The sequence below is a fragment of the Thunnus maccoyii genome, chromosome 18 (assembly GCF_910596095.1).
Source record: "Thunnus maccoyii chromosome 18, fThuMac1.1, whole genome shotgun sequence".
Taxonomy (NCBI): Eukaryota; Metazoa; Chordata; class Actinopteri; order Scombriformes; family Scombridae; genus Thunnus; species Thunnus maccoyii.
Genome location: NC_056550.1, coordinates 27,874,988 through 27,902,188, shown reverse-complemented (window position 1 = coordinate 27,902,188; position 27,201 = coordinate 27,874,988). Strand labels below are relative to the sequence as shown.

Here is a 27,201-nt window from a genome sequence, read left to right as displayed (position 1 = left end):
TTGTTTTACATTGCCTTGTGCTGCTTATATATTCTGTCTAGATGCCTTTTATGCTCTATGTAAAGCACTTTGCCTTGTTGTTGAAATGTGCTGTACAAATAAACTTGGCTTGCACAGTGTAGCTCAAACATTCAACTGTAGGAACAAGAAGAAAAACAGATTTTTGAGTGGAAGGGGCCTTTAATGTTATCTAGGTCTGTTTATTTATACCATTTTATTTGTGAAGCGGAAACCTCACCGGAAACAGAACAAATCATTTTCCGGTCAGCGCTCGAGTCCCGCCCCACCGAGTCTGTGCCATCTTGTGCTTAGCAAGAACAAAAACGGTGTCAGGAACAAGTCCAGCCTGGAGGGACGGGGCGCAGATTTTAGCTTGAATTTTAAGGGTATAATTTAAAAGGAAGGTTTGACGGGGCAGTATGCTTGGACGTGCGACACCGCGGAGAAACAGCAGCCACACCCCGCAGAAGAGCCACCGTTAACGTTTAAAGCAAAGCTAGTCAATTAGCTCAGGCTAGTAACCGTTAGAGAGGCAACTGGCGAGCTCAAAGTTTCCATTTGACCCAGCTGAACGAGCCGCCGTTAACCAATTTATACTCTCTAAACATCCGGAGGAACGCCTGTGGAAATGGAGCAAACGTCGTGTTGATCATCTGCCGTGAGGAAACCCGGGCTATGAGGATTGAGGCTCGCTAGCTCGGCTGCTAACAGTTGTTTTTCGGTCCGGAGCGGAACCACAATAAGCCGCGGTAAGAAATGCTACACTTAGCATTGAGCTAACTAGCATAGTTAGCTGTTCAGTGGTGTTCACAACTTGGGTCCGGGGGCCGCCCTGTGGTCTCTGATTTGTTTTTTAGAGGCCTTCAGTAAAATGGGAAATAATGTAAACGGGCTAATGCTAAACCCAGTGGTGGAAAATAACAAAGTACATTTACTCAAGCACTGTACTTAATTGCAATTTTCAGGTATTTGTACTTTACTTAAGTATTTCCATTTGATGCTACTTTATACTTCCACACCACTACATTTCAGATGGAAATATTGTACTTTCTACTCCACTACATTTATTTGACAGCTTTAGTTACTTTTCAGATGAAGATTTGACACAATGGATAATATAACAAGCTTTTAAAATACAACACATTGTTAAAGATGAAACCAGTGGTTTCCAACCTTTTTTGTCTTTTGACGTCTTACAAAAAGCAGTGTGTAGTCGGGGTCACATTTCACATGTCTATGAGTTGTTAACAGCTCCACCAAATAGTGATTTTTCCCTCTAAACTTCTCACATGCTTTCATTTCAATAAATGTTCAAATGATCCAATATTTCAGCAAAAATCAAAGATTAGAGAAAAAGTCCAAAAACTGAAAACAGATTTGTGTATCAGAACTTTGTTTTTTCTTCTTTCCTCTCCCATTAATCATCTCACCACCCCTCAGATTTATCTGCTGACCCTTTGGAGGGGCCCCGACCCTTAGGTTGGGAACCACTGGACTAAACTAGCTAACTGTATATAAATCACTGGCTGTATTTAATGATGGATGACACATCTCCACTTCCTGCTGCTATACAAAAGTGAAGCCAGTATATCTCCTTTTTGGGAGCTGCCATCTTGCTTGTGTGACGTCATTTGGGGCCAGAGTGTGCGCAGCAGAGTTGGGCGGCGGAATGATGGCCGTCAGGACACGCCGCCTCAGCCGTCCTGCTGCCTGAGGAGGTTTGAGAGTTGCTGTTACAGCTGTCAATCATGACATCACACGCTCTTTTCATAATGTCAAATAACTAATTAAAAACAAAATTATCAGAAAAATGAGCACTCAGACAAACATCATTACGATAATTCTTTGGGAAAAATTTGTTTGACGTGTAGGCTAAATTGATATTTTTAGTTTAGCTCGTCCCATCCGCTAACATGGAGGAGGTGGGACTTACGACTATACTGGAGCCAGCCACCAGGGGGCGATCCAGATATTTTGGCTTGACTTTTAGAGAGCTGTTATGACGTCCATAGTTATATTACTTGCTCCACCTCCAGCAGCTACAACAGTAACATGCTGCTCTAACACTGATGCTTCACTATTAATAATCTAATGATGTCATATATAATAATATATCAGTCAGAGGGACCAAACCACTACTTTTACTGCAATACTTTAACTACATCAAGCTCATAATACTTATGTACTTTTACTGCAATACTTTACTACATCAAGCTCATAATACTTATGTACTTTTACTTTTACTGCAATATTTTAACTACATCAAGCTCATAATACTTATGTACTTTTACTATGGTAGGATTTTTCATGCAGGACTTTTACTTGTAATGGAGTATTTTTATATTGCTGTAGTGGTACTTCTACTTAAGAAAAGGATCTGAGTACTTCTTCCACTGCTGACTAAGCCGTTAAGTCATTTCATCCTGATAGATCGTCTCATTTTTGCATTTATTCTGCTAACATTAGCCAACTTTAATGCTATTTCTCCACTTACCGTTAATATACGTAATTCAGTGAGAATAAAGCAACAAAAGGCAACTTCATTGAAGTGAAAGCTGATTTTTCCTGCTTGCGGAGCTGTGCTGGCAGTGCCTACGTGTACAAGGATGCATTGCACACAGCATCGGCCTCTCTCCACTGCATTTCCTCGGCAGTATACTCCTCAACAATTGCAGGTGTGTTTCACACTATATCCCTAATGCGGTTAGGTAGAGATAAAGTTGAAAATCAGCGAAACTGTCCTTTAATTTCTATTGATAAGTCATTATAAGGGCAGAATTACTAGCATTTATGATGCGGCAATATCCAAATGAAACCGACTTTGTAGACGTGAGGTTTCTGTTTCAGGGGAGAAGTCGATGTAATGCTTATGTAAACTTGAAATCAAAGCCACACATCTTACTTAGAAATGACTGAAAGAATGACATCACGGATACAAGCGGCTGAAATGAATTTCCTCTGGAGAGCGTCTGGGCTGAGTCTGAGACATCGGGTGAGGAGCCAGCTGAGATGGATTGGGCACCTGGTTACGACACCTCCTTCTGGAGGTGTTCCAGGCACGTCCAACTGGTAGGAGACCCCGAGGGCAGACCCAGAACACACTAGAGGGACTACATATCTCTACTGGCCTGGGAACACTTTGGGATCCCCCAGGAGGAGCTGGAGGGTGTTGCCAGGTTGAAGGATGTCTGGGTTTCCTTACTCAGTCTGATGCCACTGCGACCCGGTCCCAAATAAGCTGCGGAAAATGGATAGATGGAAACTATTACTGACACAATTTAGTTGTGCTGCAGTGGAAACTATAGCTGAAATTATAGATGCCGCGACGGTCCGCGTAAAATAAATGTCGTCATCAGAGGGTGTTCGCGTAGGCTCTGTGTGGACATCCGTACCTGCAGTTTGTTGTGTCCACGCTGTCATAATGCTGTCTTCCTGTAGACGGCGATCTACTGAGCATGTGTGGAAGACGTCCTCCAAACGGACCCCAGAACGTAGTATAAACACATCAACTCCCTGTCCGTGGCATCTGCAGCTGTCCGTGTTCACGTACTGACACAGTTTAGTCGTGCTGCAGTGAAATAGCTCGAGATCTAGAGTTATTGTCTCGCACGTCAGAGTAAAGGAATTATAGAACTATTTTGACATAAATTGTTTGGGTCACGGAGCATACCGAACCAAAGAAGTCGCTTACCAAACTGAACATCCTGTACAGAACAGTTTGGACGAATACACATATGGTTACACACCTACTATTTAGTAGTTTAGATGTGTTCATTGTAAATAAACATGCGGTTTGTGGATATTTCAATGTTTCTTTACATTTAGGACCACGCCCAGTGAAAGTGGTTCATCCTTCATTGCCTGTGAATCAACCACTTGTGTTTCATTTAAAATGAGGAATTGCCTTGGTTTAATTTTTGGAGGTGATGCTTACTGGAACTGATAAATGTTTTCTTTTTAAACCCGGTCTGTGCTAATGTTACACAAACTCCACAACAAGGAGGTTCTACTGTGCAAAACTGTTTCCAAGTCAGGGCTGGGTTCAGCCATGTGATCCTGGTCATTAGGCACCACTGACACACCAAATTTCATGTCACTATTTAAAAAAAGAACTGTCTGGAGCTGTTTCCCTTTTTCCTTCTCTGTTTTTAGAGTCTTATGCTGCCTTCACATTGAACTTGATTGAACTTGTGTGAGTTTGTTTTTTCCAAGTAGGAAGTCGAGGAAAGTTGTTTCCCAAGTGGTCAATTGCTAAAACTTGTGTGAGAAGAACTCTGTTCTTTGGAAAATGACAGAAATAGCTGCTATGAGGCCTTTTCTTATTTCATCAATGGTGAATGATTTAGTGTTTTTTTGTTTTTTAACTTTGAGTTAAGGAGCCAGAAAATGGGTGACATTTTCAAACACATTATTGTATGTCCTAATTTATAAACCTGGATTTTCACCAGTGGTGGAAGAAGTACTCAGATCAGAAGTAAAAGTCCTGCATGAAAAATCCTACTCCAGTAAAAGTACATAAGTATTATGAGCTTGATGTAGTTAAAGTATTGCAGTAAAAGTAGTGGTTTGGTCCCTCTGACTGATATATCATTATATATGACATCATTAGATTATTAATAGTGAAGCATCAGTGTTAGAGCAGCATGTTACTGTTGTAGCTGCTGGAGGTGGAGCTAGTTTACACTACTTTATATACAGTTAGCTAGTTTAGTCCAGTGGTTCCCAACCTAGGGGTCGGGCCCCTCAAAAGGGTCAGCAGATAAATCTGAGGGGCCGTTATTGAAATGAAAGCATGTGAGAAGTTTAGAGGGAAAAATCACTATTTGGTGGAGCTGTTAACAACTCATAGACATGTGAAATGTGACCCCGACTACACACTGCTTTTTGTAAGACGTCAAAAGCCAAAAAGGTTGGAAACCACTGGTTTCATCTTTAACAATGTGTTGTATTTTAAAAGCTTGTTATATTATCCATTGTGTCAAATCTTCATCTGAAAAGTAACTAAAGCTGTCAAATAAATGTAGTGGAGTAGAAAGTACAATATTTCCCTCTGAAATGTAGAAAGTAGCATCACATGGAAATACTCAAGTAAAGTACAAGTACCTCAAACTTGTACTTAAGTACAATACTAGAGTAAATGTACTTAGTAACTTTCTACCACTGAATATCACATCACTGGTTCATTCATGTGGACTCTTAACACAAATAAACAACTCTATTTGTTGGCTGCAGATAATTTCATTGCTATCTTTTAATATTAAAGATGATGGTGAAGAACAGTAAGAAACATGAAAGGAAAGATGTGATAAAAGGTCCCTGGCCTGATCTGAAACAACAGTTACATTCTAGACACTTCAGGCTATTAGGATGCCCCATTTCTCTTCTTAATTTGGAGAAACTTGCTGTTCTTCTTGTAGACAAACGTTCTTGTGTCTTTCACAGTTTTCAGCTTGGTTGTTTTTCTCCTGACTGTAGACAGTAGCTGCATGCGTCTGCTTCCTTGCCTTGGTCTGAACACCATGATACCACTGAGCGCCACATAATATATAATTGGAAATTGGTTGACCGCATTTTGAAGGAATGTTGAGTAGGGGGGGGGGGTAGGAGGGTGGGAATCTGTGCGTTTACACAGCAATGCTTTAAAAGGAACAAGCCTTGCTGTACTGCATTAAACAGAGACCCCGAGGCCGTGTTTTCATGCATTCACCGAATCACAGAGGCCTGGTTATGTTGCCGGCTCTCCTCAGGGCTCCAGCTGACACTCAAGGATGAGCATCTACATTAACCCCATTATAAAATGATGTTGCATTTGTCAGTAACCGCGGCTCAGTGTGCAGGCTGAGATTACATTCATTTGGCTGATTTAGTCAGATGATCTGATTTGAAGCTCAGCTCGGCTCATCTTTGGGTTTTCATGGACTTATTTATATCAATCTTTGATTTGAGTTGTACCGTCATGGTGAAGACGACAATATAGAGCCGTCAGTTTGGCTTTCTGTTGCTCTCTGATCACTAGATGCATAAGACAACACACACCGTGGACTCTTATGCATCTGATTAAATGTATTTAGATTAAGATTCATGTTTTTTCTCTTGATTGGTTTCTCCAACTCCAACCTGATGCGCCAGTCGCTGTGAACCTCTGTTGTTGTCCAAGAACTATTAAAAACACATCAATGAGCCACACCGCTGCACAGGGTGACATGTTCCTTTATTATGACGAGTTTGGTCACGTTAGTTTAGCGTTGCGCTGCTGCTAAAAATTTCACACAATCATGGGCTACACCCGACGTTACCGTGGAATTGTTTTGAGTTGTCCTCCCTCTCCTCGTTCTTCAAAGGACATCCACGTGAAAGGTGCTGTTATAAGAGTAGCAGAGCTGCTTTAAGGAACAGGGCAGTGCGTAATGTGTGCGTAGTGAGTGTGAGGTTGAGCGAGCAGCAGAAAAGTGACGTTGAATGCGAGCGGATCAGATGAAAAGGTTCGCGGTAAGCCGTCGATCTGTCAGTTCATAAATGCTGCAGCTTCTCATGACCAAGAAAAGTCTTGTCTGTTCCCCATCTGCTGGAAAAGTGAAGAGGCTTAGCCCTGAAGTTAGCAACAATGGGTTAGCCTAACCTAACCACGCTCACTTAAGGTGGACTGACCTTAAGGTGGACCAGCTTTTCTCATTTTAGTGTCACTCAGCCGCTCCTGAATGAAGAAATGTCTGGCTGCTGAGTCTCTTCAGAGTTCTGCTCATGACTCAGTCCTTTAAACTCGTTCTGTTGAGCCGTTTGAAGCCACATTGTCTTCATCAGAATGTGAGCCACTATATTCAGAACAGTCTCATGACGACCGTCATGGTTGAGACATTAAAAGGAGCACTAAGTGATTTTCTCATGGTTCTTCCTCGCCCTGAAATAAGCGGATGTGACCGTGTTCTGGGGCTGTACTGACACCTACTAGAGGAAAGATTCAGTTTGTTAAATGTGATTAATTCAGTTATTTAACACAGAAAACAGGTCTACAGCATCACTTTTCTGTCTGACATCAGTTTTTCATCAATATTTATCCTCATCACATTGTTATTGGCCCTTTTTTAGTAAATTGTTTAGAGCAAGAAAAGTTGATTAATTAATCCTTGGAAAATGGATTGGTAACTACTTTAATAATTGTTTCAAGCAAAAATTCCAAATATCCTGTTTCCAGCTTCTCAAATGTGACAATTTTCTGTTTTTCTTTGTCATATTTGATAGTAAACTGAATATCTTTGGTCAGAGAATCAGATGAGACACTGGTCTGGATGAAACTGTGTTTCGTGTGAAGCTTGTAGACATCGTCGGTCGTGTTATCATGTTACAATGAGATGGGATTGTGTTGTCTGGTGCAGCTCACTGTCAAAGTCAAAGTGCTTAAACGGTTGCTGTCAGTCTCCATGTTTAAAAGAAAAGCTGTTAATGTGTGAGGCTGACGGGTATTTATGTTGCTGTCTGGGTCCAGTCTGAATCAGTAGGTAGTTAAGCGTTACACTGTTAGCTTCCTGCTAGCATCAGGTTCATAATACTTTAAGGACAATGCTTCAAGCTAGCATGCTAAGTGGCTTGTTAGCATAAAGCACTGCTGCATAATGGACATAATTTCTTTCTCAGTGTTTTACTGTATGTTAGTATGTGGAAAAAACCCACCAGGAATTACTCCTGTTCAACAGTTGTTTTTTTAAATGGGTACCTGGTTCTTTGCACTTTGGATTTGGTTCTGATTTGGAACCGGGTTTTGGTTCCTGCCCGTACCAGTTACTGTCCTAAATACCACAGATCAGCTGGAAGATTAAGGCTGTTTTCTGTCACCAGAGAGGTGTTACGCCAAAAGGAGCCAGACATGAAATTTCTGCAATATTACGGAATATTTGAGCGGTTGAACATGGATTTGGAATATCAGGGAAGCTGATAAAGTCTGATTCATCCACATGATGGGGATTTTGCAAATGGGTCACTTTACAACAGTACAAGAATGCATTTTCCAGCATGTTTAACACATTAATTAGTTTTCTGCCCAACTGAAGTGGAAAACAGACGCTTCACATCCTTCAAAATCAAAACGGGCACACAGCCAATGATCCAAATATAAACCAAAGGGAAGTCCCTTCACTGAAACTCTAAACACACGATTGGAACAAAGTGATTGTCAGGTGTTTCTAGACATCAACCAAAATTCAAGTTAATGTTTTCTGTTGCTTTCATCAGAAATATCTGTAAACACTGGAGTAAAAAAGGCTAATACAGTTATGGTTTATATTTTATACTATAGGTCAAACTCCATATATGTGTATATAATAGAAACAATACTTATGTGTATATAACAGCAATTTATAAGTGAAAGATGTCGCAGATTTGTCTTTTTAAAAACAGTTTTTTGGCTTGTGACTTTGAATTTGAATAAATTAAGAAGCCCAAAAGGTAAAATCATCCAGTAAATCACAAGAAATGGGTAAACATTAGAGGAATGTCTGAATAAGTGTAATATTTTTGTTTCAGAAATGTTTTTGACAGGTTGGGAACCACGGCGTACAACCACAGTGAACCACAGGAAGTAATTATTAGCCATGATCATGATTTACTTGAGAGTTCACCGCAGTCTCCCGGCACTAACGTGTGTTGTTCCCTGTTTTTTCCAGGCCCTGGCCATGCCCTCGAGTGCACGGGCGGGCAATCTGAAGGACCCGGATGTGGCAGATCTCTTCTGCAAAGATGATCCGGAGAAGCTATTTGCTGACCTCCGTGAGATCGGCCACGGCAGCTTCGGAGCCGTCTACTTTGTGAGTAGGACGTATACAGTAGGGGGGTTGATTCTCACGTGTTTTTATTTACAGATCTAGTAGACGGGTCATAAACTCGAGTAATCGCATAGAGAAGAAATATTGGCCCAAATATAAGAAGGCCCTGATTATAAGATGTAAAAGTAAAACTTTCAGTAAAGCAGAACATTAATGTCACATTTGTGTATCTTCATCAGTCACTGAATCTCTCTTGGAAACATTTTTCTAGACTGTTTTTGACTCCTCATGTGTGACAGCAGTAATTCTTGTCTGCTTGATGCTTTTTGACTGGTCGTGAATTTATGTCCTCTGTGGTAGAAAAACACATTACAGGACTCTCTGTACATTTCCAGCTCTATATTTATATTCTGGGGCTCTACTGGAATATCTTTGCATGATTTCCAGTTAAAAACTCTTTATTTATCTTCTACTGGTCCTTTATGCAGCCCCTCAGTTCAGCCTCTGTCTGTAAACAGGCTGTTTTAGCTCCTTTTGACTTGCAGGCAGCTTTTCTACATACGTTCACCTCAAGCTTTGGAACTTTGACCATGTTTAACATCCGACATCAGAACAAGATATAAATAACAGAAAACCACACAAAGCAGAATATGAACCCTTTAAATGACTTATGTGTGACTCTAAAAGACACACTACAAACTTGCTAGCTTAGCAACAATAAGGCTACAAATAACCCAACTATTATTAACTAACTATTATTCACAACATCAGAAAGAATACCTGATGTTGTGAATAATAGTCCTTGAATATAATACAAACTCTGCTTTTTCAAACACAATGTCAATTGGAAGAAATTATCTTATATTTGGGCCAATATGATATTTGTAGAAACGCCATCTTGGCTTCATAAATACTGAAGGACAAAGATCAAATACGTGTTTAAAAAAAAAAAAAAAAAAGACAGATCAGGTACATGTCTGATTAGTAATGGAGTAATTTATCACTCATATCCATCCTTAATATACAGTAGATGTGAGTTTCACTTTGGATGTGCTGTACATTTAACACTGTGTGTTTGTCTCCTGTTACTGCACATGTTGAGAAAAATCAGATTGTTTAGATCTTAATCTTTGCCTCTGAAACACTCTGAAACACAGTCTGCGTTCTGTCTTAATAATATAAAAGAGTGGGATCTTATTAGGAAAACAGTGGGAAAATAACATGTATGTACTATCTCTGCATCTCATTTCACCTGTAAAATATTCTCGAGGCTGTGTGGTAGACTAACACCTCCACAGCTTTCTCACCGCCACACTGAACGTCTGAGTTTCTGAGGATCCTTAAAAGGCCATTAGAGATGTGCTGCAAAAATAGACGACGTGCATCAATTTGCATCAATTTAACAAGCGTGCCTCTGCTTTATACTGTATGTACACTGACCTCACATGTCTGTTATTTCTTGTTAAAATATTTTTTTAAAAGGTGTCGTGTTCTTCTACTTCTGATTTCACCTGATTCTTCCATATTTTTATTGAGTTTTGAGGAATTATTCTGAGCCGTAATAAAGCATCATCTGGTTGTTTACAGTCTGAGGCAGCGACGGGACTTGATGTTAAAGTCCTCTCAGTGCAACATGACTTGCAAATCTGATCTGCTGCTTTGTCTGATAGCAGCATCCTCACTTGGGATTAAGGATTAAGCCCTTTGGAGGATTAAGCACTCGGAATAGCTCTGAGAAAATATGAGCATTTTGTCCAAAAATAAATCATGTAGTCTGGTTGATAAATGGATCATTGTTTACGTCTTTGTTCTTGACTCGCTACACGTGTCAGATTCATCTTCTGGCTCCACCAAGTGGTCGAAACACTAAACTCAACTCTGCTCCAGAAGAGACAAATAGTTTATCCAGTAATAATGCAAAATATTTTCATTGTCAGAGGTGGAAAGTAACTAAGTACATTTACTCAATTACTGCACTTAAGTACAGTTTTGAGTTTGGTTGGATATCATTTTAATTTTATCGATTCCAGTCCTGCTTATCAATTACAATTCTTAGTGATTCCAAGTTTCAATTCCATTATGGTAAAAAGGGAGGTCAAATGTTTAGAAAGCACAAATATCTTTATTCTTTTACTTCTTATTATATTATTATTCTTTACTTTGACTTTTATTTATACATTAAAACAAGTAAATTAAAAGTGTTTTTAACTGAACATTCACAAAGTAAATACAGACAAACTTCAGCAGTTGGTTTCCTGTCGTAGGATCCGGACGCTCGACCACCTCTAGTTTTGTGTTGCCAGTGTGAAACTGAAATAAAATAATCAGGTCTGTCAGTCACCAAGGCCCTAAAGAACCCTCCAGAACAACATTGTGCTGGTTTTTCCTCGCAATGAAACACAAAACACACAAAATACAAAGCTACCGGTTGCTGTGTGTCACTCATTAAATACTGCAGCAGTGTTAGAAACAGTTTCTAAATAAAGTTGCTTTCACTGACATACATCTAAATGATAGATTACTGTGAGTAACTGATTAATTTGGGTTCAGATTAACCAAATAAAAGCACTTAAAGAAGGAAATGATGCGTATTCACGCTCTGAACACAAAATTTGAAGGTTATTGGTTGACGGTGACTGTAAACACACTGGTTGTGTTTCTGTCGTTCAACAGGCCCGAGACGTGCGCAACAATGAGGTGGTGGCCATCAAGAAGATGTCATACAGCGGCAAGCAGACGAACGAGGTAACAAACACCAACTTGTCACTTTCAGAGTTCCTCCTGTGAAAAATCTGTTGAGTTAAACGGCAGCTGAATGCACGATTCTTCTTCTTTTTTCAATTAAATCTTTATTGGCAGAAGAATTACACATTAAATAATTCAACAACAGTTTGGGAAATGTAGTCACATTTTCTCCTTCATTCATTCAGCCTTGTTTATGGATGGATCTGTTCCAGTGTCGCTATTTTAATCTTGTATGATGTCCAGTTTTCTTCCAGTTGTGCTTCTTGTTGTCTCAAGATAAGCGTCAGTTTTTCCTCTAAGATTCCTTCAACAGTTACTCGCTATCAGTCCTTCGTCAGGGGTTCTATGTTTCCCTCAAATGTGATCTATCACTTCCTATTATACTTTTTTCCTAAACATGTTTATTTTCTGACATAAAAAGTGGTCTATGTGAGATAACGTACATTCATACTGTACGATCTTAAAGCTGATGATGCCTGTATTTTATGTGCTATTGGCACTTTTCCATGAATCACTTAATTATTTGCTTTGAAAAATGAGGAAATATTTCTCTAGTAGTGACTATCTGTCTCTGAAACGTGCAGGATGAGGGTTGAGTGTTTTCTCTTTGTGTGCAGAAATGGCAGGACATCATTAAAGAGGTGAAGTTCCTACAGAAACTTCGCCACCCCAACACCATCGAGTATCGAGGATGTTACCTGAAAGAGCACACAGCATGGGTACGTACTGTGTCAGGCAGTGGGAGTATTATTACATAATGTCTTACAGATGATAACATGGAGGCTCGCTGCTTTGTGCTTTTAAGACTTGGAGGGAAACACAGCTGCAGTTTAAAGTTGATCTCTGTTTGTGGCCTTATTTGGATTCAAATTGATTTGAACTAAAGTGAGACGTAAAAATGAAGATTTCCATCATAATCTGGTGAAGACAAACATCTCCTGGTAACACTGGGTGAATTAAACTGTTGATCGTTTCAGATGTCTTTGTGTTTAACGGCTTCCTCATCATATAAACGAGCTTGTAATTTATCAGAAATGACTTAAAACTCAAGTTAATAAACAACAAGTAATGACAAATACTAGTTATTGTTGGAAATGTAGATGACTGTTAACATTTCATCCACCCAACCTGTTTACACCACCGACTGTTTTCACTTTGACAGCTCACCAGTACACTTAGTTTTAGTGTAAAGAGTCTGTAATGTAGATTACTGTATTCCTGTCATTACAAATGTAGACAGACTGTTGTTTTGAATAAATTCTTGACACAAACTTCATATTTTTCTTTCCAAAATCCAAAAGTGATCAAGTACTATAGTAATATAAAGGAATATTGACTTTAAACTGCAGTTGGCTGTTGCATTGTGTTGTATTATTTTACAGGATAACATGAACAATATGCAGAAATTAGAGGATGATTCATTCATAAAACTCCTGCTTCTAAAACAGGCCTGTAAAATGTGATTATGTTTATATACTTGACACAAAGAGAAAATCCAGTGGAGCACTTAAAGGGAACCTTTATGCTCGTTTCCAGCTCTATATATTTATTCTGGGACTCCACTAGAGTAGCTTTACATGATTCACGCAGTGATGACCATATAAAGAAATCCGTCGCCAGCCGACGTCGTCTCGGGCAGAAAGTAGAAAAAAATGTTTGAAACGGAGCGTTCAGTGCAGAGCTGCTGCTTTTTGATTACTGCTACATACGTTTACTTCTTTATTTGACACTTTGGCCACATTTAACAAATTAATTTAATCATATATATGATAGAAAATAAGGGAAAGCTTAATAATTATTTACATCTCTAATTATATTTGTGAAAGATCATTTTGTGTAAGAGCAGGTGTGTTTTTAGTCTGTATTCATCTGCTGGTCTTAAAAGCTTTGAATTCAGTTTCCTCAAAAAGTCCATAACTATTAAAAAGCCTTAAACTTCCTCTCCAGACAAAAATGTGATATAAATGTCAATAAATTCACATAATAAATAATATAATTGTCAACCTTATAGTCCCGACTTGTTTACAGTCGTTCTTTGACCAGTGAAACTGTGAAAAAGTATAAAAATATCTATAATTGCATGTAATGTGTTATGAAGAGTCTTGTGATGATAGTTGTGTCTGATCATCTCGACTCGTCTCTCCTGAAGCTGGTGATGGAGTACTGCCTCGGCTCGGCCTCAGACCTCCTCGAAGGTCAGTCGTCTCCAATCAAGACTTCATTATTCATCACTTTCTTGTTTTTCTGTGTGTGTTTGTATGCGTGACTCTTATTTGACTTTTCTTTTTGTCTTTGCAGTTCACAAAAAGCCACTCCAGGAAATTGAAATAGCTGCTATTACCCATGGTGCACTGCAGGGATTAGCATATCTTCACTCTCACAATATGATTCACAGGTAAACGTGCTAACAGTTCAGCCGCTGTCATCTCTTAAAAGTCAACTATCTGTTTAACTTCTTCAGCTCTTTTTAACGCCCACAACCTCCGCTGTTCATGCACAGTTGAATCCGCTGACTTCAGCACTTCAGCTAAATGTATTTCAACCAGCACTTCAAAATGATCCTTTTACAAGCAGCAAATCCTGCAAGAATGTTTTTCATTTAAATGTTTAAAAATCCTTAATGTTAATTTTGAAAACTTTGATTCACAGCCTCTAGAACAGACTGAAGTAATTCTCTTATAGTTCCATATTTGTCTGTCAGGGCTGTGAGGCATCAGTGGTATATTCATGTTTTATGTATTTATGTGTATGTAACGGAGCTCTTTTCTGCAGGGATGTGAAAGCAGGAAACATCCTGCTGACGGAGCCCGGTCAGGTCAAACTGGGGGACTTCGGCTCAGCCTCCATTGTGGCTCCAGCCAACTCCTTTGTGGGGACTCCATACTGGTGAGTGATCAGGAAAAACCAGCACCCTCATGTAGTAGCATATATTCAAAGCTCAGAGGTAACCACCGGTTTCTTTACAGAGATAATTTACCGACAATGTTTGATAAACCCAGAAGGTCGTCTGAAAACACATAAAGGTTCTGAAGGTTTTTTTTTACAATCCTCAAAGACTCTTCTAACCATCTGGTTGCTGCACAATAAAACTGATTTTCCCAAGTTGAGACTCCTATACAAGCAGCCAGCGAGCTCCCATCTTTGATTAGATTCTGAAACAAGCCTCCTAAACTTTGCAGATAAACAGGATTTTTACATAAATCATCTCAAAAGCTCGTCTGAGTCCAACTGAAGGTAAACACAGAGAGAGAGAGAGAGTGAGTGTGATCGCTAGTGAGGGAAGAAACTTCACTCTGTAACTCTGCTGTGCAGCCTCAAGGCCACTTTTTATAGTTCCCACAACTCCAGCTAATTATGTCATGTTAATTTCAGGAGTTGCTTCTCACAGTTAAACTTTCCTTCACATCTTATGAAGGGTTTAAGCTGTTTAGTGCTTCAACTAATGATTATTTTCATTGTCGATTTAATCTGCAGATTATTGTATCGTTTATCATGATGTCCTAAAGCCAAACAAAACCCCAAAATATTTCATTCACAAAAACGGAACAACAAGAAATGCAGCGAACATTTGAGGACATTTGAGAACCAAGAACAATCAAATATTTGCTTAAAAATGACTAATAATTACTCAGTTGATTAATTGTCTGCTGATCAACTAATCAATTGACCAATCAACTCAACAGTTTTGAACCAGGACCTTCAGTATTTGGATCAAGAAAGTCGTGAAAAATAACATTTGCCATATTAAGTCGTCTACTGCTTGTTATTCCAGTCTGTCAGATACATATTTAATCAACATTTAGGTAAATAAATGTTTGGCAGATATTCACTATTAAAGGACTTCGTGACATCCCTAAATGTTGCTGTTTGGGTGTCAAACCAAAGTTATTAAAAGATGACCGACGCGATGCCAAACCTCTGACCTCTGCTGTGTTTTGCTTTGTTTTTTTTTCCTAGGATGGCTCCGGAGGTGATCCTGGCCATGGACGAGGGCCAGTATGACGGCAAGGTGGACGTCTGGTCGCTGGGCATCACCTGCATAGAGCTGGGTATGAGCTGCAGATGTGTGAATGCGGGTAAATCAGTACATGAAGGTGTAAAAATATTAAAGGTCTTAACATTGTGGGTTTTTTTTCCACAGCGGAGAGGAAGCCCCCACTGTTCAATATGAATGCTATGAGTGCCTTATACCACATCGCGCAGAATGAAAGCCCCATCCTTCAGTCCAACCACTGGTGAGAACATCTGTCTCCTCTCCACTCTCCTTAGTTTCATCTCTGCAGGAGCCGAGAGCTGCTGTTAGCTCAAGATTCAACACTTAAAACCTTGAAACATTCTCTCATCATCGAGCTGTTTTTGTGATGCGTTTAATTATATTGTGATCTATCTGTGTTGATTGATTACATTACATACAGGCCGCCTTTCTTTCTCCTGCTTAGAGGATTTACTCCATGAATAAACTTGCATGGATAGTTTTATCCCAGGTAACTTTAAACTCGTCACTTAAAAAGTGACGAGTTCTTAATTCTTATCACAAGATAATGGGCTCAAAAACCTAAACAGGAGCATAGTTTGTTATCTTTAAAAAACTGTAAAGGACTCACATTCTGCACATTTCCAGCTCTATATTTTTATTCTGGGGCTCTACTGGAATAAAAACTCCTTATTTATCTTCTACTGGTCCTTTATGCAGCCCCTCAGTTCAGCCTCTGTCTGAAACAGGCCGTTTTAGCTCCTGTCTCTTTAAGGCTCCGCCTCCTGATGAGCCGGCTCTGTTCTGATTGGTCAGCTTCAGGAAGCTTCCTCCGGCTCCAGAGGCCACGTAAACAAACTATAGTAGCAGGATTTCACTTCTTTTTCTCCTTCTTTACTCCAAATGTCAACTTCTCAAATCCATCCGTACATGTTGGAGCTGAATCACATCTGAAATATGAGAGTGGGCAACGTCATCTCATCTGGAAAGTAAGAAAACATTGTAAATGAAGCGTTCATGGCAGCTGAAACCTGGACCTGGACCATGTTTAACATCCAACATCAGAACAGGATATAAATAACAGAAAACGTGGTCTCCTCTGAAGGTTTAATTCATCAGAGACCACGGCTGCTCTTTGCTTCTGTAGTTCTTCTCTTCTCCTGTTATTTCTCAAACTTCTCTAAGAGTATTTTTTCACTGATAACATCTCTCTTTCTCTTCAGGTCTGATTCCTTCCGCAACTTTGTTGACTCTTGCCTACAGAAGATTCCCCAGGACCGGCCTACCTCGGACGTGCTGCTGAATGTGAGAACCGAAACACACGTGTTACATCAGTATTAACTCCTCTGCAGCGTAGTCGTGCTCATCCGTCCTTTCCATCCTTCCTCCTTTAGCATCGCTTCTTGTGCCGTGAGCGCCCGCTGACGGTCGTCATGGATCTGATTGCACGAACCAAGGATGCAGTGCGAGAACTGGACAACCTGCAGTACCGCAAAATGAAGAAGATCCTCTTCCAGGAGACCCAGCAGAACGGCCCCGTGTCAGAGGGAGGAGAGGATGAGGAGGTGAGGAGTGTGGGGAGGGGAAGGTGATGTCTATGTATGAGTGGAGGAAGGAGAAGATGTAGAGAACAAGGAGACCAGAGAGACGTACAGGAAAGTGAGGAGACTGAAGCATGTAAACAAACAAAACATGACATCACAGCTTGTATTGTGATTTGTATCAATAGCTTGCTACAGAATCAATCAGTCGTCAAATCAATGAGAACGGGGTTTTCTGTGTTTTGTTTATTTGGCGTTATTGACATCACTATTGACGTCTTGTATCCCTGAAACCCTGAAAATCTTCTCCGTCCGTTTCAGCAATATAGATTTGAGCTGGCTTGAAAACTTGTGCACATAAAGACAAAAAAATACAACAATTAATTTTACATTTTTAGGTTTTTCTCCATTACATTTGTGCTAGAGCAGGTGTACTACTAAATCATATCAAATTTATTTATAAAGCACATTTAAAAACAACCACAGTTGACCAAAGTACTGTACAATAAGATATCACGAATAAATTAAAACAACGCAACAGGGTAACATCAAACAAGAACAAATAGGAAACAAATAATAGTGGAACACTGGGTTTTAACGACAGTCAAAGGCCCGAGAGAACAGGTGAGTCTTTAGTTTGGCCTTAAAAGTGTCTCGGGAAGGGGAACACTTAGTCCCAAGAGGTAAACTGCTCCAAAGTCTTGGGGCAGCTACAGCAAATGCACGGTCACCCCTCAGCTGCGATGGAGGGACAGCGAGCAACAGTTGGCCAGAGGATCTAAGAGATCTGGTGTTGTGAAGGAGGCAGATGAGCTCCGAGAGGCCATGAAGAGCCTTAAAAACAAATAAAAGGACCTTTAACTCCGTCCTATATTTGACTGGTACTACTCTCATATAAAATGGTATTTCTGATTAGCCTCATTTGTATATCATGCCTGGTGAGACTTACAGTGACTCTGTCATGAGTCTATAAATGAAGGAAACACCTGAGGCTTCAAAGGTTTTTTTAATTTGATATTTATTTTTGTATTTTATATTTATTTGCACGTACTAAATAAAGGTTTGCTGCAGCAGGTAACAAAATCAGATGTTAAAATGCATTTTTACCATTTTATTCATTATTTGACAAACAGACTGAGGTGTCCCTAATGTACAACTGATGTCATTCTTTTCTTAATTGAGACTCCCGTTGCACAAACACGATGATGATGCATATTCAGCTCGAGCTGCAGTAATCAGTCAGGCAACAGAAAATTAACTATTTTGATAATTTATTTATTGTTTAAAACAAAAAAGTCAAATATTTGATGGTTCCGGGTTCTCAATTGTTAGAATTTACTGCATTTCTTGCTCCTCCATGATAATAAATTGAATATTTTTGGATTTTAGACAAAACAAGACATTTCATGACATCATATTGGGCTTTAGGAAATTATAACGGATATTTTTAACTGTTTTCTGATGTTTTATAGATCAAACGATAATGAAAATAATCATTGTAGTCCCATATTCAGCTTGTAAAATCGAGACCTATTTAGTCTTTTTTTTTTAATGCATGAAAACAAAACGATCCACAAGGTGAATAAAAGTACAAATTGTGCTGACGAGAATGAAGACATCAAGCTGAAGTAATAATGTGTGTCTGTGTGTCAGGAGGTGGAGCAGTATCTGTTGCGGACCGGCACAGTCAACAGCATGGAGAGCTCCCAGTCGGTGCCCAGTATGTCCATCTCAGCCAGTTCCCAGAGCAGCTCCGTCAACAGTCTGGCCGACGCCTCCGACGACAGCAGCAGTGAGATGGCCATGATGCAGGAGGGCGAGCACACGGTCACCTCCAACAGCTCCATCATCCACCGACCCACGGTAAAGACCACATCACATATACTGAACCAGACCTGAACCGCCTTTCTGTTCAGGCTCCTTCATTCATTCACTGGTTTATGTAACAGGGACAGAACACAATAACCCTAAAAAACAATAACAACAATAATATACCCGAGTGGTTTTCTTGTGTGATTGAAAGTGTCTCTCCACCGTCCTCCTCAGGGTCAGGACAACATCTATGATGATCCTTACCAGCCGGAGATGGATCAACCCCAGGCTCCCTCTGCTGGCCGCCGTCGAGCCTACTATCGCAACCGCGACCACTTCGCCACCATCCGAACCGCCTCTTTGGTACATTCACTGAGTCTGTCGTACTGTGCTGTCAACTCTTTGATTCAGAGTCATTCAGATTAACATCAAGATTCTCATCATTCATATTAATTAATCAGAGTCAGAGTCTTGTAGAGTCGTTATAGTTTCTCTCCAGTAAATACGCTGTCATCCAGCATCCATCTGCATCATCTAACATCTGTTTGTTCTTCTCCTCCTGCAGGTGACCCGTCAGATCCAGGAACATGAGCAGGGCTCGGCGCTGCGGGAGCAGATGTCTGGATACAAACGCATGAGGCGGCAGCACCAGAAGCAGCTGATGGGGCTGGAGAACAAGCTGAAGGCGGAGATGGACGAGCACCAGCTGAAGCTGGACAAAGAGCTGGAGAACCAGAGGAACAGCTTCTCCACTGAGGCCGACAAGCTGGGCAAGAAGCACCAGGCCATCCTGGAGAAAGAGGTAAGAGTCTGTACCACGAAGTTCAACTCTCTGTGGTTCACTGAGCCTAACTTTGGTATCTCTGGAGAACTGGGATCATGAACTGGTTAAACTATGATCTAGTAGTGATAACAATGATAGAACCAGCAAACCATCTTTTCAGCACTAACAGGAACTGCTGCTGTATTAGTGTCTGTGCAGATGTTCTATGAATAAAAAGACAGACTCCTGACCGCAGCCTCGCTCTGTGTCCTCCCGCAGACGAAAGCAGCTCTGGCAGAAGAGAAGAAGTTCCAACAGCACATTCTGGGCCAGCAGAAGAAAGAACTGACCAGTTTACTGGAGTCACAGAAACGCCAGTATCGCCAGCGCAAGGATCAGCTGAAAGAGGCACGAGCTGACACTTCACACAAATCCACACACACGTCAAACACCACTGATACCGGATGATCTCCAAAGCAGAGCATGTTAACTATAAAGACAACGATAACAGCAGCACTTCTATTAACCGGTTATTGTCTAGTTTTCCATGTCATCCAGAATCAGATCAGATTACTATCAGAGGCAGTTTCAGGCATGTCTAGACTAGTTTGGCACAAACAGAGATCATTTTTACCTCTAAAATAAACCTTCCAACAGCTCCAAGAGTTTGAAGTCAAACTCTCAGCGTATCCAAAAACTGATGAGATATTCCTTCTAAGGAGCTGTTAACCCTCCTCAAGAATATCCCGTCTCGTCGAGTGAGTCTCTCAAATTTAAAGGAAATATAAATATTGGTTATAGAGAGCAGAAGTCATGACATCACTTCCTGTCTAGCTTCTGTAACTCAACACAATCCCTCAGTCGGCGTTTTTATTTAAGTTAAGCAACAAAAAAACTACAGCTCCCATAGTTTCATCCATATCCATAAAACTCCCCTGTGTTTTCCTCTGAAGTCATTGTTGCTGTTTTGCAGCTGTAATCTGAGCTGTGTACAGACGTCTATCTGTCAGACATGTCTGAACTCGCCGATGGTTCGTCAGAAAACTCCCATCCTTATCTAAAGATATGAAGCGAGCCACATGACGTAATGTTGAGATAAAGAAGTTTCTGTTCCAAGGCTGGATTTTTATTTATTAGTGTAGTTACAAATGTTAATTAGAGTTTTAATGAGGTTTTCTTACTTCTGAGACGGTACAGTTTCACTTTATCGCTCTATAACATCCTTCATTCCAAAAACACACGTAAAACCTGAGTACGTATAACTAACTAGCCCCATAACAATAACATGACTACAAATTTAAGCACAAGAAGAGTTTTGGCTGTTTCGATTTCCACTTTCTCCTTTTTAACTTCTGTTTTCGTGTCACTAAACAGGAGCTGAACGAGAACCAGTCGACTCCGAAGCGTGAGAAGCAGGAGTGGTTGATCCGTCAGAAGGAGTGTCTGCAGCAGATGCAGGCGGAGGAGGAGGCCAGTCTGCTCAGGAGGCAGAGGCAGTACTACGAGCTGCAGTGTCGCCAGTACAAGAGGAAGATGCTGCTGGCTCGCCACAACCTGGAGCAGGATCTGCTCAGAGAGGTACGACAAGAGACAAAACTCCCTGAAGCTCTTATTGTGAAAAAATTACAAGAGGTGCAACTCTCATTTCTGAGATAAAACATCTATTTTTCATCCACAAATCACCATCCTGCTGCCAGAAATACTCATAGAGCACCAAATGTGGATTCATCCACTGCTGAAAATAGTATAATATATATTAGAGAGATGGAGGGGTATGACATGCAGCACAGGTTAACCATTAGATCACCAGAGCGATCTGTTTGTTAAAACTAGTGACCAGCTGTTTTAGGAAATTACAGACCCTTTTTTAAACATTACGCTATATATTTGCGAGCTTCTTTTAAAGATTTAATTACTTCTAATCGATTAGTTGGTCAAAATAAAATTAATCTGCAACAATGTTGATCATCGTTTGGTATTTTTACTTGAAAACTGACAAACGTTTGATGGTTCCAGGTTCAACGTCGCCTCTTTTCTTGATCTGTCTTGATCTAAATGATAAAATATAGAAGTTCTGGACAAAACAAGGAGGATATTGTGAACTTCCAATGTTTTATAGAACAATTCATCATTTAAGTGAGAAAATAATCTGCAGATTAATTGATAATGACAATAACCAGCTGGCTGATCAGAAACTATTAGAAACATTGTTGGTTTTCTTTTTTTTCATGGAATTTGTCAACAATAAAGAAAAATATAGAAATTTTGGCCTTATTTTTCACAAAAAGGCAACTTGCTTGTTTTTAAATGTTAGTATAATTCATAAATCAGTTCAGGTGTTTTCAGTGTTTTATCTTATTGTTACTGTCTCAAGTTCAGAGAGTCTCATAGAGTCACTGTGAGCAGTGAAGCAGTGACTCAGTTACTTTAGTATTTGTTGTTCCTCTATTTTTCTTTCTTGTTACACTTCCTCTTTCCCCTCTCCGTCCTCCTGGATTCCCGCTGACCCCCTGTCTCATCTGTCCTCCTCCAGGACCTGAACAAGAAGCAGACTCAGAAGGATCTGGAGTGCGCCATGCTGCTGCGGCACCACGAGTCCACCCAGGAGCTGGAGTTCAGGCAGCTGAGCTCGGTGCAGCGAACCCGGGCCGACCTCATCCGGACGCAGCACCAGACCGAACTGACCAATCAGATGGAGTACAACAAACGGCGAGAGCAAGAACTCCGGCAGAAACACGCCATGGAGGTCCGGCAGCAGCCCAAGAGCCTCAAGGTACGCAGGAGAAACCAGAATTATCTTCTCCTGAGTGTTGCTGATGTTATAAGCAATCAAAGATAAGTTCCTGCATGTCCTTGAAAACCTCTCATTGAGTAATCTGACTCTCGAGTCCTGGAAAGTGATGAAAATTGTCCAAAAAAGGCAAATGAAACCATGGAAAGTTATTATTTGCACTGAAATCGTGACTGAATCAATAAATAAAATGTCACAAGTTCTCAAAATTACATTTTAGCACACAATATACAAAATACGTTGGTCTTACATGATTCTGATTATTTCTCTCACATTCCAGTCCAAAGAGCTGCAGATCAAGCGTCAGTTCCAGGAAACCTGTAAGATCCAGACTCGTCAGTACAAAGCCCTGCGCAACCACCTGTTGGAAAGCACTCCCAAATCCGACCACAAGGCCGTCCTCAAACGCCTCAAAGAGGAGCAAACACGTAAGCTGGCCATCCTGGCCGAGCAGTACGACCACTCCATCAACGACATGCTGTCCACACAGGCTGTGAGTAAGGCAAGGAATCCTCCGCGCACCTTTTACACCACCTGCCCCCCCCCCGCAAAACTTCACCACATCAGCACCGCCACAGAGAAACAAACAAAAACAACAACAGCAAAAAATAAAATAATCAGCAGCTGGAAGATCTACAAATTGTTCTTACAATTCAGAATTTACCAACTTTCTAACAGTCTTCTGTACAACACAATCAAAAAATGATTGTACCAGAATTATCTCCAGATGAAAACAGACGTTCTGCAATAAAAACCTGATTTATTTGATACCACCGCTGAAATAGTCGCCATCTTTTAGGTCAAATATCAAAGAAAAATGCCAGACTTCACTGGTTCCTGCTGCATATATGAGCATTTTTCTTCTTTTTTGATTATAAATAAATTTAAAATAAATGCCTTTTAGAAATTTCCATTGTTGGTCGGACAAAACAAGACATCTAAAGACGTCTTGGGATCTGGGAAATTAAGACTTTGTTTATTTTTTTTCATAAACCAAATTATTTGGGTAAAAGAAATCATTAGTTGCAGCTTTAATTGCTTCCAAATTATGATTTTACCCAATTTAATAGATTTATGGTTTGTATTTTTACTCATTTACCAGCAGTGGTAAATGAGTCAACTGATATTCTAACTGAAACACTTATAATAATCTGTTTAGTGAAGGTCCGTGCAGAAACATGTCGTCCTGCTCCTTTAATAACGTCTCAGTGCTCTGAGCAGATTGTGCTCTACTGATACCGAGGCTCCTCCCCCGTTTGTCCCCACAGCTGCGGCTGGATGAGACCCAGGAGGCGGAGTACCAGGTGCTGCGGATGCAGCTGCAGCAGGAGCTGGAGCTGCTCAACGCCTACCAGAGCAAGATCAAGATCCACACCGACACTCAGCACGAGCGAGAGGTGAAGGATCTGGAGCAGAGGGTGTCCATCCGCCGAGCGCTGCTGGAACAAAGGGTACGGACGCCTGCGAGATGGTTTCTCACTGTCTTTAACACAGAAACAACACTGCTGTCTGACTGTCGCAGCCTTTTATGATGCTCTACTGCTGGTTTAGGCTCAGTCTAACCTCTGAGTGGTGGGTAAATGTTGGACCATGTCCGCACAAAGGTAGCTGCATATTTTTCTCTCTGTATTCAGCTCAATGTGTTCAGGTCTCTGTGCATATGCCAGACATTTTATAGTTGTAGCGTTCATATCCAGTCCCACCTCTGCTTCAGCTGCCCTGTGTGAAATATAACAAGTATATTTTTTAACCCTTTTTTTAAAATAGGTTAGAACAACTTTATTGTCCACACAAGTGAAAACTTGTCTGTCTCATCCAGCAGTTCATTAAAAAAATCAAATCACAAACTCACACACCACATAACAGCACTGACAGTATGAATACTTCAAATAACAAAATAAAATACACATTTTAAGAAAAGCACCGAAAGAAAGGAATAATATAAAAGATTAAAATCACACCCTGCCCAGCGAGGAAGGCGCCGTTAACGCTCTGTTTCTTTGTGTTGGTGGTGAATAACGGTGTGAAAATGTGTTTGTGTTCCGTCAGATCGAGGAGGAGATGCTCTCTCTGCAGAACGAACGTTCAGAGCGGATCCGGACGTTGCTCGAGCGTCAGGCTCACGAGATCGAGGCCTTCGACTCGGAGAGCATGCGTCTCGGTTTCAGCAACATGGCGCTGACCGGCATCCCGGCCGAGGCCTTCAACCAGGGCTACCCGACCCCCAGCCCCTCCTCGGGCTCCAGCGGCTGGCCGTCGCGCCCCGTCCCCCGCTCGGGGAGCCACTGGAGCCACAGCGTGCAGAACTCGGTGGCGACTCCGTCCTGGCGCAGTCAGAACCACGGCGGAGGAGGCTTCAGCCGGGCCGAGTCCATCACCTCCTCCCACGCCCTCGGCAGGGACAGCGAGCTGAGCAAGAGTGGCCGGGGCCACCCCTCCTCTTCCTCCTCCTCCTCCTCCTCTCACCACCAGCAGCACTACCTCCCCCAGCACTACCAACACCACCAGAGCACGCCGCACCTGTACCGCGAAAGCCACGACCGCCATGACGGCAGGGAGCGCGAGCGGGCCAGGGAGTGGGTGGGAGGAGGGGGCCACTACTCCCATCACTCCCAGGGCCACCACCACCACCATCACCACCACCTCTCCTCCCACGCCTCCTCCCAGTCCCTGGCTCTCCTGCCTCCCCCGCCTCCACCTCCCCCCATCTCCCTCTCCTCCTCCTCTCCTCCTTCCTCTGCCTCCTCTTCTTCATCATCTCAAGGAGGCTACGGAGGCGGGGGCCTCGCTGTCAGGGGCCCCAGTCTGATGGCCCTCAGGAACAGCCCCCAGCCCCTGCGCAGGACGGCCTCCGGTGGTCCGGGGGGCGGCGGCAGCGACGGAGGGCTCAGTCGGAGCACATCGGTCACTTCCCACATTTCTAACGGATCTCACCTGTCGTACTCATGAAGCCGCCGGCTTCTCCTCGCCGCTCTGATCTGTGAGCGTCGTTCTGCGTCTGTGAGAAACAAACAGGGCTACAAGCTGCTTCAGCTGAAGCGAGCAGACAGAAGTAGAACGAGGCTCATCTAACAGAGCGAAAGGGAGGAAGTGGTTAGGTTACATTTTTTAGATCTTTAAGAGGCTTCACAGATCTGACGCAGAGCAAATCGATCATTTTAAAAAAAAAAAAAAAAAGCAAAGCCCCTGATTTAGAGAATTGAATTTTTATATCTCCTTTCTCGAAGTGTGTCGGGACTTTTAACAGTTCTTGATGCACAAGAAAAGAAAGAGAGGATACCCTTTCCTTTTTGGTTTTTGAGTCACTACAGAATAAGCAGCAGCGTTTTAATAAGAGAGCTCTGTGTGGAAGAGTCGGACTCTTCTTCAAACCGATGAAACAAAATCCAAAAATATATAAAAATAAAAGTGGCTAAAATCTGAATCGGATATCATGTCCACATGTGAAAATGAGCCATGTGTTGCAGAATGAACAAGTCGCAGCACGTGAGATCCAACGAAAAACAAAGCTTGAGTACATTTGTTCATTCTGTAACACATTGAATCCATTGCACAGTATTGACTTTGTGCTGAGACAGTTTTAACTGCCTGTTGGATCATTCTGAGAGGTTCAGGTGTTTATCGTCACAGCAGGTTTCACCTTTAAGGTTTAAATGGATGTTTTTTTTTGGTTTTTTTTTCGGGTTTCCAGTTTGGATCTTTGCAGGTATCTGAACCGAGCGAAAGTTGTGGAGCTTCCACTTGGCTAGCGGTGCTTTAAAAACCACTGTAACTATGTAAATAACGGTAAATTGTAAACCCAGTTTTTGATTTCTATGTGTTTCATACATTCAGTGGGGGCCGGGGGGGGGGGGGGGGGGGACAGCACAGGAGTCGACCAAGGGAAGATTTCTTGAAAACACATTTCTTTTATTTGTAGTGATAAGATTCTGTATATGACAAGTACAAAAAACAAAAAAAACACTGCCATCTTCTTTGTTGGGCTGACCCAAGACAACTCTACCACTGCCCTTTAAGTCTTCTTAAAGAAACACGCAGACGGTTTGGGGAATGTTTGCTGTTTTAACTGGAGTCAGAGGAGAAGATCAGTTTAAACTCTGAGTGTTCAGTACAGACGCTGCTCCAAGGAAACGATCAGTGTTTCCCAAAGCCCAAGATGATGTCACCAAATGTGTTGTTTTGTCCACAACAACAAAAATATACAGTTTACTGTCATAGAGGACTAAAGAAACCAGAACACATACACATTTGAGAAGCTGTTATATATTTTTGGACATCATTTCTTTTAAAAAAAATGATTCAAAAGAATTAACCGATTAATTTTCTGTCCATAAACTAATCGATGCAGCTCTATCAATCTCTATACTGAACACACAGATGATGATAAATCTTCTCTGACTTCTGTTAACACACCAAATAAGAAAAAAAAAAAATCTCCCAAAGCGACGGCGTGTTCCTTTAAAAGGAAGCTGCCAGAGAGTATTTTTGAGTGAGCCGAGCACTAAAATCTGCGTGCAAACGTTGCTGAAAAGTGGGTTATATATGTGTGTGTGTGTGTGTGCGTGTGCGCGTGAGTGTGTGTGTGTACAGCGCTGACAGCTTACCTACACCTCCACCTCCACCTCCACCTGTTCACCCACGTTCTGTCTGCATCTGTTGATAAGATGTACATGTGCATTAATGATTAGTACAATTCAGTGCATGGAACTTGTGTACAGACGGCATTTGTATGGATAACATGCACACTACCTATTTATATAAATGCATATAAATGTAAGATACCTGTTTGATGTAGCAGGTATGTTGAAGATTGTTCACTG

General features: G+C 41.3%; 1 protein-coding gene across 2 annotated transcripts; it reads left to right on the top strand.

Moving 5' to 3' along the window:
- Positions 1–253: 253 nt before the first annotated feature.
- taok2a (TAO kinase 2a) lies at positions 254–26,590 on the top strand. Of its 2 annotated transcripts, none has more exons than XM_042393260.1 (20): positions 254–749; positions 8,658–8,798; positions 11,430–11,501; positions 12,119–12,220; positions 13,651–13,696; positions 13,800–13,896; positions 14,274–14,387; positions 15,459–15,550; positions 15,643–15,736; positions 16,698–16,779; positions 16,869–17,039; positions 18,669–18,878; positions 19,062–19,190; positions 19,393–19,629; positions 19,870–19,998; positions 20,965–21,168; positions 22,124–22,363; positions 22,662–22,874; positions 23,650–23,832; positions 24,431–26,590. In XM_042393260.1, exons 2-20 carry the CDS (start codon positions 8,667–8,669, stop codon positions 25,328–25,330), a joined length of 3,447 nt encoding a protein of 1,148 aa, XP_042249194.1. In that variant the 5' UTR covers positions 254–749; positions 8,658–8,666; the 3' UTR covers positions 25,331–26,590. The 2 variants fall into 2 exon arrangements, with proteins under 2 accessions (XP_042249194.1, XP_042249193.1); XM_042393259.1 differs by having other exon boundaries at positions 22,662–22,883.
- Positions 26,591–27,201: the final 611 nt, after the last annotated feature.

What these genes read in the sequence shown, in the direction of transcription:
- taok2a (XM_042393259.1), top strand. Translation starts at nt 8,667, where the DNA reads ATGCCCTCGAGTGCACGGGCGGGCAATCTGAAGGACCCGGATGTGGCA. An exon ending in CCATCATCCACCGACCCACG is followed by an intron (nt 18,879 to 19,061) that starts GTAAAGACCACA and finishes CGTCCTCCTCAG; the next exon opens with GGTCAGGACAACATCTATGA. An exon ending in AGCAGCCCAAGAGCCTCAAG is followed by an intron (nt 22,364 to 22,661) that starts GTACGCAGGAGA and finishes CTCACATTCCAG; the next exon opens with TCCAAAGAGCTGCAGATCAA.